General features: G+C 45.9%; 1 protein-coding gene across 5 annotated transcripts in view; it reads left to right on the top strand.

The window, feature by feature from the left end:
• rims1a (regulating synaptic membrane exocytosis 1a) overlaps positions 1-18,103 on the top strand; it is a 1,446,068-nt gene that overhangs the window by 871,349 nt on the left and 556,616 nt on the right. For all 5 annotated transcript variants that reach the window (XM_072498344.1, XM_072498345.1, XM_072498346.1 and 2 more), the window contains exon 4: positions 3,959-4,287. In XM_072498344.1, the coding sequence (XP_072354445.1) occupies positions 3,959-4,287 (329 nt within the window). The remainder of the gene's footprint in view (positions 1-3,958; positions 4,288-18,103) is intronic.

The raw sequence follows: 18,103 nt of genomic DNA on the forward strand, positions 1-18,103 counted from the left end.
CATAGATCCCTGAAAGTTGCCACCCAGGTTGATAGGGTTGTGAAGAAGGCCTATGGAGTGTTGGCCTTTATTGGTAGAGGAATTGAGTTCCGGAGTCGGGAGGTCATGTTGCAGCTGTACAGAACTCTGGTCCGGCCGCATTTGGAGTATTGCGTACAGTTCTGGTCACCGCATTATAGGAAGGACGTGGAGGCTTTGGAGCGGGTGCAGAGGAGATTTACCAGGATGTTGCCTGGTATGGAGGGAAAATCTTATGAGGAAAGGCTGACGGACTTGAGGTTGTTTTCGTTGGAGAGAAGAAGGTTAAGAGGAGACTTAATAGAGGCATACAAAATGATCAGGGGGTTGGATAGGGTGGACAGTGAGAGCCTTCTCCCGCGGATGGATATGGCTGGCACGAGGGGACATAACTTTAAACTGAGGGGTAATAGATATAGGACAGAGGTCAGAGGTAGGTTCTTTACGCAAAGAGTAGTGAGGCCGTGGAATGCCCTACCTGCTACAGTAGTGAACTCGCCAACATTGAGGGCATTTAAAAGTTTATTGGATAAACATATGGATGATAATGGCATAGTGTAGGTTAGATGGCTTTTGTTTCGGTGCAACATCGTGGGCCGAAGGGCCTGTACTGCGCTGTATTGTTCTATGTTCTATGTTCTAAAACAACCTCTTGGACCAATCCAAAGGTAAATTTGCATGGTAGCAAACTAGAAACCAAATGTAAGTACGACAGACAGACAAATCCTCTATGCTATGGGACATTTTTCCACTATTGGAATGATAGCCAATACATGCAATCTTACTGAACAATGGGGGAGATGCAGACTCATAAGAACATAACAACTAGGAGCAGGAGTAGGCCATCTGGCCCCTCGAGCCTGCTCCGCCATTCAATGATATCATGGCTGATCTTTTGTGGACTCAGCTCCACTTTCCAGTCCGAACACCATGACCCTTAATCCCTTTATTCTTCAAAAAACTATCTATCTTTATCTTAAAAACATTTAATGAAGGAGCCTCTACTGCTTCACTGGGCAAGGAATTCCATAGATTCACAACCCTTTGGGTGAAGAAGTTCCTCCTAAACTCAGTCCTAAATCTACTTCCCCTTATTTTGAGGCTATGCCCCCTAGTTCTGCTTTCACCCGCCATTGGAAACAACCTGCCCACATCTATCCTATCTATTCCCTTCATAATCTTATATGTTTCTATAAGATCCCCCCTCATCCTTCTAAATTCCAACGAGTACAGTCCCAGTCTACTCAACCTCTCCTCGTAATCCAACCCCTTCAGCTCTGGGATTAACCTAGTGAATCTCCTCTGCACACCCTCCAGCGCCAGTACGTCCTTTCTCAAGTAAGGAGACCAAAACTGAACACAATACTCCAGGTGTGGCCTCACTAACACCTTAGACAATTGCAGCATAACCTCCCTAGTCTTAAACTCCATCCCTCTAGCAATGAAGGACAAAATTCCATTTGCCTTCTTAATCACCTGTTGCACCTGTAAACCAACTTTTTGCAACTCATGCACCAGCACACCCAGGTTTCTCTGCACAGCAGCATGTTTTAATATTTTATCATTTAAATAATAATCCCTTTTGCTGTTATTCTTACCAAAATGGATAACCTCACATTTGTCAACATTGTATTCCATCTGCCAGACCCTAGCCCATTCACTTAGCCTGTCCAAATCCCTCTGCAGACTTCCAGTATCCTCTGCACTTTTTGCTTTACCACTTATCTTAGTGTCGTCTGCAAACTTGGACACATTGCCCTTGGTCTCCAACTCCAAATCATCTCTGTAAATTGTGAACAGTTGTGGGCCCAACACTGATCCCTGAGGGACACCACTAGCTACTGATTGCCAACCAGAGAAACACCCATTAATCCCCACTCTTTGCTTTCTATTAATTAACCAATCCTCTATCCATGCTACTACTTTCCCCTTAATGGGGAATAATCTTTATCTTATGCAACAATCTTTTGTGTGGCACCTTGTCAAAGGCTTTCTGGAAATCAAGATATACCACATCCATTGGCTCCCCGTTATCTACCGCACTGTTAATGTCCTCAAAAAATTCCACTAAATTAGTTAGGCATTACCTGCCCTTTATGAACCCATGCTGCGTCTGCCCAATGGGACAATTTCCATCCAGTTGCCTCGCTATTTCTTCCTTGATAATAGATTCCAGCATCTTCCCTACTATATATAAGCTCACTGGCCTATTATTACCCGCTTTCTGCCTACCTCCTTTTTTATTTTTTTTCCGGGATTCTCCGAAGCCCAACGAGACATCGGAGTCGGAACCCTGTCCCAAATGGGCGAGACCGAACGATGCTCTCGGAAGAAGGCCATAAACCTACTTATGACCAACCTGCGCGGGATCCACTGGCCTCACATGATTCTTTGGCCTCCCCAGCGAGGCTGCAGCTGGGCGGTGATTAGTGCTGGTCCACACAAACGTGGACCAGGTGGAACGGCACACACGAGGTCTCCCAGGTCATTGGAGACCCCATGGTGGTTTGGGTAAGTGCAGGGTGGCTCCCTGGAACGTGTGCACCTTGGCACTGCCCAGCTGGCATCTTGGCATTGCCACTACCAAGGTGCCTGAATGGCTATAATAGCCAGGGTAACAGTGCATGGGTGCCAGGGTGGCACTGCCAGGGGGCGAGGGGGCCCATGCCCATTAAATGAGGGTGGAGATGATGGTTTGAGGATGGGGGGTGCAGGGCAGGTAAGTAGGGGCCTTGTGGAGGTTGGGGGGTTGATGGGGTCCTGGAAGGGTGGGGGTGCTGTAAGGGGGCTTGGGGAGGCTTGAAGAGGCCCCTCCCACTCCCCAGGCACCCATAGAGTGTCCTCACTTGGGGGGTGTGGGGTAGAGTCCATGTATGTGGGGGGGGGGGTGACATTGCCCATGGGTTGGGAGGGGGTGGGGGACCCCACAAGCTTACTTCGAGATAGGGACACCCTTTCAAAATGAAAGGGATTCAAAACTCCCCAGTGCTATAAATAATTCGAAGTGTGGACCAAACCGGTGAGAAAGTCCACAGGGCCGAAAAAAGTGACTGTCATTGACTAGCGGTGTGGAAACCGGCGGCAGGGCCGGCAGGAAACACCCTGAAAAACCCGTCAAAAATTAACTTCCAAATGTTTTGGGAGAATCGAGCACAATGTCTCTAATTACCTATTCCCCAGGGAACTTTCTTTATATAAAAAAAATTCCATTTGCCCAACCCAAACCAGGATTTTTAAAAACATTACTGCAGCAGTCACACATTAACCCAGGCATTTTACTGCACCAAACACATTTATACAGTATATCTGAAACACTTACATTCATCACATGTCTCAGTGTGTGTTTACAGCTGGCTGGTGTCTCACCAAGCACCAGTCCTTTTGCATGTGAGCTCAGGCAGTGAGATTACCTAAGCTTTTCAAGTGAATAGTGCATCAAAGCCTGACATGATTCTGTACTTATGTGATATCCATACATGTGCAGTTTGTGGAAGGTCTTGTTGATAGCCTTTTTGTGTTAACTACTCCCCAAGCCAAGATTTTGAGATGAACTGGAGCTCTCTAATTTCTGCTCCAGTTGAGACCAGCTAGCTGAGGCAGACCAGAAATGAAATCGACGTCTATTTAGACTCACACTGAGCCAGTCATTCCCTCAGCCAAATATTCTGCCATCATTGTCGATAGCTACTTTTACTCAAATACCTAAATGCAAATAAAAGCAACAGGATCTTTTATTTTGTAATAATCGATCGTAACTCATTTCAGAAAGATGTGGATCACCATTATTTTAACAAAAACTTCAATTGAACCTGACAACTTGACTCTAGCTTGCAGATTTACAATCGTGATAGTTTCTGTAAAAAGGATAAGCAGGCATTGAAGATTTCGGATGGAAGAACCTGAGTCCGGTGATTTAATTCCTTTCTTTGTCTTTGATCAGGTAATGTGGGTATGCAATTTATGTCGTAAACAGCAGGAAATTCTCACAAAATCAGGAGCGTGGTTCTTTGGAAGTGGAACATCACAGCCACCCAATCAGGATGGCGCATTGAGTGACACGGCGACAGGGACTGTTTCTGATGCACCCAGGGAAAAGAAAGCAAGGCTGCAAGAGCGTTCACGATCCCAGACTCCTTTAAGTACGGCAGTGGCAACACAAGAGACTACACCTCCTGACAAGACTCGAGTGTCTGAACTTACTCGGCAAGAAATGGGGTTTGAACAGAAACAATCGTCAGCAAGATCGAGGAGCGAACCACCTAGAGACAGGTAATCTGAACTGCTCGAAAACCCACTTCTTTTGACGCTAGTATGATGCCAAATCGGTGTCAGATGTCGCAACCTGTGAGATGTTTCAAATCTTTGTGTCTATGTCAAATTGCTAGTCCTTGAAATATGTTTTTAACTTCCAATTTCTTCTTGGCCCTTCATTACAATCAAAATTCTCTTGCCTTTATGAATTCCTTGAGATTTTAGATTATTGCTCAGAAGAACATGACTTGAACTTATAGGCCTTCAAAAATAAATTATGTGATTCATGACATGGTTATCGTACTTGATTTCATGTGTCCCTCCAAACAACTGTGGTGTAAATAGATCTTGCAGACGAAAGATATGACTGAATGGAAACCTTGGGGATCAATTCTATCCCTGAGATTTTCTAACTCAGCTTCATCAATATAAGACTACCAATTGATCATGAAACACAACTCAATAGGATGTCATGTAAACAATAAAAAATGTTATTGGGTTTTTAGATCATTATGGCACAGGAGGGGTCAAGACAGCACATCCAGTCTTTGCCGACTCGCTGTGGAACAATGCTGTCAGTTCCATTCCCTGCCTCCATCCCCTTAGCTCTGCAAGTTTCACGCCTTCAAGAGCCCATCCAATTTCCTTTTGAAATTATTCATCATTGCTGATTCGACCTCCCATCGGGTCATTACCACTCGCTGTGTCAAATACATCTTGCCTCACATTCTCTCTTATTTCTTTCCCCAAACCGTAAATTTGCCTCCTTGTACGAGCAAGTAATAGAAAAAGCATTTTATTTTGTCTACCTTGTCAAAAACTGTGTCAACTTGCCCCCTCAATCTCCTCTGATCCAAGGAGGAAAGCCCCAACTTCTCCAACCCAACTTTGTCACAAACATCTCTTATTCTGGAACCATTAAGATCGATCTTCTCTGCATGTTTTCAAGGATCCCCACATCCTTTCAGAAGTGTGGTGATCAGAACTGTACACAATTCCACTCATGACTGCTGTTAAACCGACTGGCCTGGAGTTACCTTTCTTCAATAAGGGTGAACATTTGTCACTCTCCAGTCCTATGCTACTTCGCCTGTATCGAGGGAATACAGGAAGATTATGACAAATCCTTCCACTATCTCCACCCCCACATTCCCTCAGTAACTACGAATGCAAACCATCTGGAGCAGGTGACTTAACCATTCTAAGCATAGCCAACCTATGCAGTGCATCCTGTCTTTATTGATTTTCACCTCGGATCCATTAACTCGACCACATCCCTTTCTACCGATATCTTGTCAATAGCCTCTTCCTTCATAAACATTAATATAAAGTACTTATTAAATGTTTTGTCCTCCATCTGTATGAATATATCACCCTCTGCATCCCTAATAACCTTTTTCTAATTCAGAAAAGGGGGCAAACCCCATTCTGCAGAACACCACCAAGACACAAAAAAGTCAGATAGAGGTGAGATACATCCGGAAGTAACATTGAAGTGACAGGAGTTTGCAGTTTCAAAGATTATGGATAGTAGGGTCAACAAAGGAAGAAGAAAAAGTTTGAGAAGCCTTTTCAATGCAGTTGTTGCTGGAGTCAACTGTGGGGACTTAGGGGACTGTGTTCCAACAAGCAGGAGCATGGCAACTAAATTACTGACGTCGAATGTCAGGATGGAGGGGGGAATGGAGGAAAAAAGAGGAGAAACATTGACAGAATAATTAAATGTGAGTTACATTGGCAATGCACCTGTGACACCTACCCAACACAGCAACCATCTGGATGGCAGCATGGTGGCACAGTGCGTAGCATTGCTGCCTCACAGCGCCAGGAACCAGAGTTGAATTCTGGCCTTGCCTGTATGAAGATTGCACATTCCCTGTGTCTGCGGGTGCTCTGGTTTCTCCCACAGTCCACAAATCATAGAATCATAGAATTTAAAGTACAGAAGGAGGCCATTCGGTCCATCGAGTCTGCACCGGTCCTTGGAACGCACATCCAATTTAAGCCCACACCTCCACCCTATCTCCATAACCTCACTTAACCTTTTGGAGACTAAGGGCAATTTAGTATAGCCAATCCACCTAATCTGCACATCTTTGGACTGTGGGAGTAAACCGGAGCACCCAGAGAAAACCCACGCAGACATGGGGAGAATGTGCAGACTCCGCAAAGATAGTGACCCAAGCCGGGAATCAAACCTGGACCCTGGAGCTGTGAAGCAACTGTGCTAACCACTGGCCGACCGTGCTGCTCAGGTTAGGTGCAGGTTAGGTGGGTTGGCCATGTTAAATTGCCCCTTAGTTTCCAGGTATGTGCAGGTTAGGTTACAGGGATATGGGTGGGGGAATGCGGACTTGATGAGAAGCATGGCCTTCATCTGCACTGTAGGTATTCCATGGATTCACTGCTCGGCCCAAGACCGGAAGAAACTACAGAGAGTCGTGTACACCGGACAGTCCATCACACAAACCCGCCTCCTATCCATTGACTCTGTCTACACTTCCCACTGCCTGGGGAAATCGGGCTGCATAATCAAAGACTCCTTCCATCCGACTTACTCACTCTTCCAACTTCTTCCATCGGGCAGGAGAGAGAGAAGTCTGAGAACACGCACTAACAGACTCAAAAACAGCTTCTTCCCTGCTGTTACCAGACTCCTAAACGACTCTCTTATGACTGATGGACTTATGGAGTGATCTGCTCTCTTCACACATGTTCACCCGATGCCTGTGTCTATGTATTTACATTGTGTTTTTTATGTTTGCCCTATTATGTATTTTCTTTTCATGTACTAAATGATCTGTTTGAGCTGCACGCAGAACAATATTTTTCACTGGACCTCGGTACACGTGACAATTCAATCCAATGTGGTAGGTTGTAACTTGCCGGTTCTACCTGCTGAAAATCCATTAGGATGCACCTCACAACCAGCTGGTAGGCAAGTCTTTTTAGGGGTAGGTGGGACACCTGAAATTTTTTGATGATCTGGAAGACAGGAGATCCAGGGCAATTTGGCAAATTGGATCCAAAATGGGCTGAGTGGCAGGAGGCAGAGGGACTGTGTCCAGCGGTGTACCACAGGGATTGTTATGGGGTCCTTTGCTGTATGTAGTGTACATTAATGATGACGTGAATGTGGGTGGTATGACCAGTCAGTTCGCAGATGGCACGGAAATTGGTGGTGTGGTAAATAACGAGGAGGAAAGCCTTAGATTACAGGATGATATAGACTGGCTGGTTAGATGGGCAGAACAGTGAAAAATGGAGTTTAACCCTAAAAAGTGGGAGGTGATGCATTTTGGGGGGGTTAACAAGGAAAGGGAATATACAATGAATGGTTGGACACTAGGAAATACAGAGGACCAGAGGGACCTTGAGATGCATGTCCAAAGGTCCCTGAAGGCAAGAGGGCTGGTAAATAAGGTGGTCCATAGAAACCCTACATTACAGAAGGAGGACATTTGGTCTATCGAGTCTGCTCCAAAACTCTGAAGAGCACTCTAGCTAGGCCCACTCCCCTACCCCATCTCCATAACCCGCACATTGATCACGGCGAATCCACTTAACCGGCACATCTTTGTACTGTTGGAGGAAACTGGAGCACCTGGAGGAAACCCACGCAGACACAGGGAGAAAGTGCAAACTCCACACAGACAGTCACCCAAGGCCAGAATTGAACCTGGGTCCATGGCACTGAGGTAGCAGTGTTAACCACTGTGTCACCATTCCACTGTCGGATACTTGGATTTATTAGCTGAAACATAGAATATAAGAGTAAGGGAGGTTATGATGAATCTGTACAAAACACTCAGTAGGCCACAGCTACAGTACTGTGTGCAGTTCTGGTCGCTACACTGTAGGAAGGATATAATTGCACGAGAAAGGATGAAGAGGAGATCTACCAGGATGTTGATTGGGTTGGAGTGTTTCAGCTATGAAGAAGGCTGGTTAGGCTGGGGTCTTTCCCTTGGAGAAGAGAAGGCTGAGGGGGAATCTGATTGAGGTGTACAAAATTATGAGGGATATAGATGGAGTAGATAGGAAGACACTTTTCCTCTTAGTAGAGGGGTTAATAACCAGGAGGCATAGATTTAAGGTAAGGGGCAGGGGATTTGGGGAAAAACCTTTTCACCCAGAGAATGCTGGGAATCTGGAACTCACTGCCGGAAAGGGTGGTAGAGGCAGGAGCCCTCACCAATATTTAAGAAGTATTTAGATGAGCGCTTGAAGTGCCACAGCTTACAAGGATGTGGACCACGTGCAGGAAAATGGGAGTAGAATAGAAAGGTTTGTTGGCCAACACAGGTAGGGTGGCTAATGGATATATTTCTGTGCTGTAAAAGTATTATCACCCGAGGAGCACCTTTAGTTCGAACAACTGAGATCTGTCAAACACTGAGTACTACATCTGTGCGTCCCAACTTTAGGGGAGTGGAAGAGAAAATTTTGCGAAGAAAACTGAAGTGGAGGATTTTAAATGTGAATATATCATTTAAATGAACAAATGCTGAGATTCACTACTAATACAGATGAAAATTGTAAATCACAATTAGATACCAGAGTTGCATAATGGAAGTTAAACCTGCTTGACATTGCATATCAGTGAAGCAGATGCAAGGTTCCCATTAATCCCAAGGATAAATCTCATCATGCATTTGTAACAGACGATTACATAAAAGTTGCCAGAACAATCAAACATGATGAGGTTGAAGCCTGTAATCTGTCAATTGGGAGAGTGATATTGTCACTGGAATAGTTGTCGATTGTCATAAAAAAAACATTATTACTAATGTCATTTAGGGAAGGAAACCATCTGTCCTTACCTGGTCTACATGTGATTCCAGACCAAAGCAATGTGGTTGACTCTTAAATGCCCTCTTCGTGACCATAATTACATAAGATTTTGAGTAGTCATGGATTAGGACACGAGTGGCCCACAGGCTTAATTGGGTGAGGGTCAATTACATCCAAATTAGACAGGAACTGGGGAGCGACGATTTGAGGGCAAATCCACATCTGACATGTGGAAGGTGTTTAAAGGCCAGTTGATTGAAGTGCATGACAGGCATGTCCCTGCAAAAATGAAGGATAGAAATGGCAGGATTCGGGAACCATGGATGACAAGCTTAGTCAAAAGGAAAAAGGACGCATACGATAGGTCTAGGCATTTAAAAACTGATGAAGCCCTTGAGGAGTACAGGGAAAGTAGGAAGGAACTTAAATGTGGAATTAGGAGGGCTAAAAGGGACCATGAAATGTCTTTAGCAAACATGGCCAAGTAGAATCCCAACACTTTTTATGCATATATTAGGGACAAGAGGGTAGCAAGAGAAAGAGTAGGCCCACTCAAGGATAATGTAGGGAAGTTAGGCGTGCAACCACAGGAAGTTGGTTAAATCCTTAATGAGTACTTTGTATCGGTATTCACCAGGGACAAGGACATGATGGATGTTGAGGTCAGGGATAGGTGTCTAAACTCTCTTGAGAATATCAATATATCAAAGGAGGAAGTGTTGAGTATCCTAAACTGCACGAAGGTAGACAAGTTCCCGGGGCCGGATGGGTTCTATCCCAGGTAACTGTGGGAGGCAAGGGGAGAAATAAAGGTTCCAGACGACTGGAGAATAGCCAATGTTATTGTCTTGTTTAAGAAAAGAACCAGGGAAAATCCAGCAAATTATAGGCCGGTGAGCCTGACATCAGTGGTAGGGATGTTTTTGGAAAAGATACTGAGGGACAGGATGTATGCATATTTGGAGGAAAATGGACTAGTTAGTGACTGGCAGCATGGTTTTCTTCGGGTAAGGTCATGTCTCACCAATTTGATTGAGTTTTTTGAAGAGGTAACAAAGAAAATTGATGAGGGAAGGGCTGTGGATGTAGTTTACTTGGACTTTAGTAAGGCGTTTGGCAAGGTCACACATAGCAGACTGGTACAAAAACTAAAATTACATGGTATTCCGGGTGGGCTGGCTAGATGGATACAGAACTGGCTTGGTTATAGAAGACAGAGAGTTTCGGTGGAAGGATGTTTTTCTGAATGGAGATCTGTAGCTTGTGGTGTTTCACAGGGATCAGTGCTGGGACCTCATGTTTGTAGTACATATAAACGATCTGGAGGAAAATGTGGATGATCTGATTAGTAGGTTTGCAGATGACATGAAGATTGGCGGAGTTGCTGATAGTGCCGAGGATTGTCAGAGGATACAACAGGCTATAGATAGATTGTAGAGTTGGGCACAGAAATGGCAGATGGAGTTTAATCCAGACAAATGCGAGGTGATGCATTTTGGAGGATCAAATCTAGATATGAATTATACTGTAACTGGCAGGACCCTTAGGAATATTAACATACAGAGGGATCTGGGCATGCAGGTCCACAGTTCCCTAACCAAGGTGATTAACGCGGCATATGGCATGCTTGCATTCATCAGCCGGGGTATTGAGTGTAAGAATTGGGAAATCATGTTGGAGCTGTATAAAACCTTGGTTAGGCCGCATTTGGAGTATTGCTTGCAGTTCTGGTCACCACGTTATCAGAAGGGTGTGGAAACTTTGGAGAGAGTGCAAAAAAGGTTCAACAGGGTGTTGCCTTGTCTCAAGGATGTTGGCTATGAGGAGAAGTTGAATGAACTAAGATTGTTTTCACTGGAAAGACGGAGGCTAAGGGGAGACCTGAGAGGCATAGACAGCGTGGACAGTCAGAGGCTTTTTCCAAGGTTGGAAGTGGCAATTACAAGGGGGCACACGTTCAACGTGAGAGAGGGACAGTTTAAGGGAGATGTGTGGGGTAAGACTTTCACAGAGTGGTGGGTGCCTGGAATGCACTGCCAGAGGGTGTGGTGGAAGCAGGTACATTAGCAGCATTTATGAGGAACCTGGATGGATACATGAATAGGGAGGAAATAGAGGGGTACGGACCGAGTAAGGGCAGAAGGTGTTTTTTAGTTCAGGCATTATGACCGGTGCAGACTTGGAGGGCCGAAGTGCCTGTTCCAGTGCTGTAAAGGTTAGGGGCTTCATGTAAGCCTACTTGTGACAATAAAGATTATTATTATTATATAATTTTCTCGGCTCAGTTGTATTCAACTGCTACAAAGAAAAAACAAGGAAAGAAACCGGATAGAATTACCAAGGATCAACCTAGGCACTGGAAAGGAAAAATGCAAACCCAGCCATGTTGACCCTACAAAGTCCTCCTTACAAACATCTGGAGGCTTGTGCGAACATTGGCAGCATGGCGGCACAGTGTTTAGCACTGCTGCCTCACAGCACCAGGGACCTGGGTTCAATTCCGGCCGTGGGTCACTGTGTGAAGTTTGTACATTCTCCCCGTGTCTGCATGAGTTTCCTCCGGTTGCTCCAGTTTCCTCCCACAGTCTAAAGTTGTGCTGTTTAGGTGGATTGGCCTTGATTAATTACCTTAATTACCCCTTCGTATTTAGGGATCTGCAGGTTAGGTGGGGTTATACATAGAAGACAGGAGCAGGAGGAGGCCTTTTGGCCCTTTGAGCCTGTTCCGCCATTCATCACGATCATGGCTGATCACCCAACTCAATAGCCAAATCCTGCTTTCTCCCCATAGCCTTTGATCCCATTCTCCCCAAGTGCTATATCTAGTCGCCTCTTGAATATATTCAAAGTTTTAGCATCAACTACTTCCTGTGGTAATGAATTCCACAGGCTCACCACTCTTTGTGTGAAGAAGTGTCTCCTTATCTCTGTCCAAAATGGTTTACCTAGAATCCTCAGACTGTGCCCCTGGTTGTGGACACACCCATCATTGGTAACATCTTCCCTGCATCTACCCTGTCTAGTCCTGTGAGAATTTTACAAGTCTCTATGAGATCCCCCCTCATTCTTCTGAACTCCAGCGAGAACAATCCCAACCTAGTCAATCTCTCCTCATATGACAGTCCTGTCATCCCTGGAATCAGTCTGGTAAACCTTTGCTGCACTCCCTCGAGAGCAAGAACATCCTTCCTCAGAGAAGGAGACCAAAATTGCACACAATACTCCAGGTGTGGCCTCAGCAGGGCCCTGTATAATTGCAGCAACACATCCCTGCTTCTATACTCAAAACCTCTAGCAATGAAGGCCAAATACCATTAGCCTTCTGTACCGCCTGCTGCACCTGTGTGCTTACCTTCAGCGAATGGTGCACAAGGACACCCAGGTGCCGCTGACACTCCCCTCTCCCAATTTACAACCATTCAGGTAGTAAGCTGCCTTCCTGTTTATGGGGACCGAGGGGATTGGGCACGGGTAGGATGTTCATTTGAAGGGCTGGTGCAGACTCAATGTGCTGAATGGCCTCCTTCTGCACTGTAGTAATTCTATGATTGGGAGATCTGTTTTGCAGGCTAGTCTAGCAACAGCCTGATATAGTTATACTCATAGAACATAGAACATTACAGCGCAGTACAGGCCCTTCGGCCCTCGTTGCGCCGACCTGTGAAACCACTCTAAAGCCCATCTACGCTATTCCCTTATCGTCCATATGTCTATCCAATGACCATTTGAATGTCCTTAGTGTTAGCGAGTCCACTACTGTTGCAGGCAGGGCATTCCATGCCCTTACTACTCTCTGAGTAAAGAACCTACCTCTGACATCTGTCCTATATCTAGCTCCCCTCAATTTAAAGGTATGTCCCCTCGTGCTAGACATCACCATCCGAGGAAAAAGGCTCTCACTGTCCACCCTATCCAATCCTCTGATCATCTTGTATGCCTCAATTAAGTCACCTCTTAACATTCTTCTCTCTAACGAAAACAGCCTCAGGTCCCTCAGCCTTTCCTCATAAGATCTTCCCTCCATACCAGGCAACATTCTGGTAAATCTCCTCTGCACCCTTTCCAATGCTTCCACATCCTTCCTATAATGCGGCGACCAGAATTGCACGCAATACTCCAAATGCGGCCGCACCAGAGTGTTGTATAGCTGCAACATGACCTCATGGCTCCTAAACTCAATCCCTCTACCAATAAAAGCTAACACACCGTACGCCTTCTTAACAACCCTCTCAACCTGGGTGGCAACTTTCAGGGATCTATGTACATGGACACCGAGATCTCTCTGCTCATCCACACTGCCAAGAATCTTACCATTAGCCCAGTACTCAGTCTTCCTGTTATTCCTTCCAAAATGAATCACCTCACACTTTTCTGCATTAAACTCCATTTGCCACCTCTCAGCCCAGCGCTGCAGCTTATCTATGTCCCTCTGTAACTTGTAACATCCTTCCACACTGTCCACAACTCCACCGACTTTAGTGTCATCTGCAAATTTACTCACCCATCCTTCTACGCCCTCCTCCAGGTCATTTATAAAAATGACAAACAGCAGTTGCCCCAAAACAAATCCTTGTGGTACACCACTAGTAACTGGACTCCAGTCTGAACATTTCCCATCAACCACCACCCTTTGTCTTCTTCCAGCTAGCTAATTTCTGATCCAAACTGCTAAATCACCCTGAACCCCATGCCTCCGTATTTGCAGCAGTAGCCTACCATGGGGAACCTTATCAAACGCTTTACTGAAATCCATATACACCACATCAACTGCTTTACCCTCAACCACCTGTTTGGTCACCTTCTCAAAGAACTCTATAAGGTTTGTGAGGCACGACCTACCCTTCACAAAACCGTGTTGACTATCTCTAATCAAATTATTCCTTTCCAGATGATTATACATCCTATCTCTTATAAACCTTTCCAAGATTTTTCCCTCAACAGAAGTAAGGCTCACTGGTCTATAGTTACCGGGGTTATCTCTACTCCCCTTCTTGAACAAGGGGACAACATTTGCTATCCTCCAGTCTTCTGGCACTATTCCTGTAGACAAAGATGACTTAAAGATCAAGGCCAAAGGCTCAGCAATCTCCTCCCTAGCTTCCCAGAGAATCCTAGGATAAATCCCATCTGGCCCAGGAGACTTATCTATTTTCACACTTTCCAGAATTGCTAACACCTCTTCCTTATGAACCTCAAGCCCTTCTAGTCTAGTAGCCTAGATCTCATTATTCTCCTCGACAACATTGTCTTTTTCCTGTGTGAATACTGACGAAAAATATTCATTTCGCACCTCTCCTATCTCCTCGGACTCCAAGCACAACTTCCCACTACTGTCCTTGACTGGGCCTACTCTTACCCTAGTCATTCTTTTATTCCTGACATATCTATAGAAAGTTTTAGGGTTATCCTTGAGCCTACCTGCCAAAGACTTCTCATGTCCCCTCCTGGCTCTTCTTAGCTCTCTCTCTTTCGGTCCTTCCTAGCTAACTTGTAAATCTTGAGCGCCTTAACTGAACCTTCAAGTCTCATCTTTACATAAGCCTCCTTCTTCCTCTTGACAAGTGTTTCGACAGCTTTAGTAAACCACGGTTCCCTTGCTCGACCACTTCCTCCCTGCCTGACAGGTACATACCTATCAAGGACATGCAGTAGCTGTTCCTTGAACAAGCTCCACATTTCCATTGAGCCCATCCCCTGCAGTTTTCCTCTCCATCCGATGCATCCTAAATCTTGCCTCATCACATCATAATTGCCTTTCCCCCAGATATAACTCTTGCCCTGCGGTATATACCTATCCCTTTCCATCACAAAAGTAAATGTAATTGAATTGTGGTCACTATCACCAAAGTGCTCACCTACCTCCAAATCTAACACCTGTGCTGGTTCATTACACAGTACCAAATCCAATACGGCCTCGCCTCTCGTTGGCCTATCTACATACTGTGTCAGGAAACCCTCCTGCACACATTGGACAAAAACGGACCCGTCTAAAGTACTCGAACTATAGCGTTTCCAGTCAATATTTGGAAAGTTAAAGTCCCCCATAACAACTACCCTGTTGCTTTCGCTCCTATCCAGAATCATCTTTACAATCCTTTCCTCTACATCTCTGGAACTTTTCGGAGGCCTATAGAAAACCCCTAACTGGGTGACCTCTCCTTTCCTGTTTCTAACCTCAGCCCATACTACCTCAGTAGATGAGTCCTCATCAAACGTCCTTTCTGCCACCGTAATACTGTCCTTGACTAACCCCTCCCCCTCTTTTACCACATTCCCTGAGCTTACTGAAAAATCTAAATCCCGGCACCTGCAACAACCATTCCTGTCCCTGCTCTATCCATGTCTCCGAAATGGCCACAACATCGAAGTCCCAGATACCAACCCATGCCGCAAGTTCACCCACCTTATTCCGGATGCTCCTGGCATTGAAGAAGACACACTTTAAACCACCTTCCTGCCTGCCGGTACACTCCTGCAACTTTGAAACCCTACTCATGACCTCACTACTCTCAACCTCCTGTATACTGGAGCTACAATTCAGATTCCCAAGCCCCTGCTGAACTAGTTTAAACCCTCCCGAAGAGCATTAGCAAATTTCCCCCACCCAAAATATTGGTCCAAGTGCAGACAATCCCGTTTGTAGAGGTCCCACTGACCCCAGAATGAGCCCCAATTATCCATAAATCTGAAACACTCCCTCCTGCAACATCCCTGTAGCCACGTGTTCAACTCCTCTCTCTCCCTATTCCTCATCTCGCTATCACATGGCACGGATAACAACCCAGAGATAATAACTCTGTTTGTCCTAGATCTAAGTTTCCACCCTAGCTCCCTGAATTCCTGCCTTACATCCCCATCCCTTTTCCTACCTATGTCGTTGGTACCTATGTGGACCACGACTTGGGGCTGCTCCCCCTCCCCCTTAAGGATCCCGAAAACACGATCCGAGACATCACGCACCCTGGCACCTGGGAGGCAACACACCAACCTGAGTCTCTCTCGTTCCCACAGAATCTCCTATCTATCCCCCAGACTATGGAGTCTCCAATGACTAATGCTCTTCTCCTCTCCCCCTTCCCTTCTGAGCAACAGGGACAGACTCTGTGCCAGAGACCTGTACCCCATGGCTTAACCCTGGTAAGTCCCCCCCCCCCCCCCAACAGTATCCAAAGCAGTATACTTGTTACTAAGAGGAACGGCCACAGGGGATCCTTGTGCTGACTGCTTCCTCCCAGCCCCTCTCACCATCACCCATCTATCTTTATTCTTCGGAGTAACTACATCCCTGAAGCTTCTATTTATGACCAACTCTGCCTCCCGAATGATCCGAAGTTCATCCAACTCCAGCTCCAGTTCCCTAACGTGGTTTCTGAGGAGCTGGAGATGGGTGCACTTCCCACAGATGAAAACAGCAGGGACACTGACGGCGTCCCTCACCTCAAACATTCTGCAGGAGGAACATTGCACTACCTTCCCTGTCATCCCCGCTAGATAAAAAAGAAAGAGCTTACCTGTTATTCACTCCCCTTCTCAGCAAGCACTCACTCAGCAACCTCTGCACTCCGCAAGGTAACACCTGAGGGAAAATAAATAAACACTACTTACCAGTCACCAGCCAGTTACCTGCAGGCTGTGACATCACGGTTCAACTTTCCACTTCTACCTGCCCTCGAGCCTTCCTCTTGATCCTTACAGCGGTTGTTTTTTTTTTGGTTAGAGGAGGGGGTAGGGAGGGAAACACTGAAGAAGTGTTTCGGGTTTAAGTGTCACTTGACAAGAGCTCCTCCACAAACCACCTCCAAGTTAGGGTGAGCACACGGACGTATGCAAATTTCCCCTGCAGTGGCCAATCAACAGCTCCGCTCTACTGCCCTCTGCTGGATGCTTGTCTTCACTTGAACAACTAGGGTCTCTTGTTCAGGTACGCCTCCAAGTTAGGGTGAGCACACGGAGGCGTGACCTAACAGCATAAGCAGCAAATAATAGGCAGAACTAAGTGATCCCACAACCAATAGATCAGATCTAAGATCTGCAATCTTGTCACATCCAGCCATAAATGGTGGTGGACAATTAAACATCTCACTTGAGGAGGAGGCTCCACAAATATCCCCATCCTCAATGGTGGAGGAGCCCACCACATCTGTGCAAAAGACGAGGCTGAGGCATTCATAACAATCCCTAGCCAGAAGTGCCGATCGGATGATCCATCTCAGTCTATATCAAGAAACGGCTGAGGCACTGGATACTGCAAAGGTTATGGATCTTAACAATACTCCAGCAATAGAACTGAAGACTTGTGCTCTAGAACTTGCCGCACCCCCAGCCAATCTGTTCCAGTGCAAATACAACACTGGTGTCTAGCCGGCAATGTGGAAAATTGCCCAGGTATGTCCTGTACAAAAGAAAGAGGACAAATCTAACCTGGCCAATTGCCGCCATATCAGTCTGCTCTCGATCATCAGCAAAGTGATAGAAGGAGTCATCAACAGTGCTATCAAGTGGCACTTGCTCAGCAATAACTTGCTCATTGACCTTTAGTTTGGGTTCCGCCAGGTTCAGTCAGCTCCTGACCTCATTACAGCCTTGGTTCAAACATGGATACAAGAGCTGAATTCCAGAATTGCGGTGAGAATGTCATTGACATCAAGGCAGCATTTGACCAAGTATGGCATCAAGAAGCCCAACAAAGCCTCAGTGACTGCGGCCTTTCTCAATTGAACAACTGTCTTGTTGATACTTTATAGAACATCGGAATCCCTACAGTATATAAGGAGGCCATTCGGTCCATCAAGCCTGCACTAACCCTCTGAAAGAGAACCAACTCCACCCTCGCCTCGTAACCACACCTAGGGCAATTTAGCATGGTCCACCTAACCTGTGCATCTTTGGACTGTGGGAGGAAACAGTAGCACCCCGAGAAAACCCACGCAGACTCGAGAAGAATGTGTAAACGCCGAAAAGAGAGTCACCCGAGGCCGGAATTGAACCTGGGATCCTGGAGCTGTGAGGTAACAGTGCTAACTACTGTGCCGCCCTATTG

The sequence above is a fragment of the Scyliorhinus torazame genome, chromosome 4 (assembly GCF_047496885.1).
Source record: "Scyliorhinus torazame isolate Kashiwa2021f chromosome 4, sScyTor2.1, whole genome shotgun sequence".
Taxonomy (NCBI): Eukaryota; Metazoa; Chordata; class Chondrichthyes; order Carcharhiniformes; family Scyliorhinidae; genus Scyliorhinus; species Scyliorhinus torazame.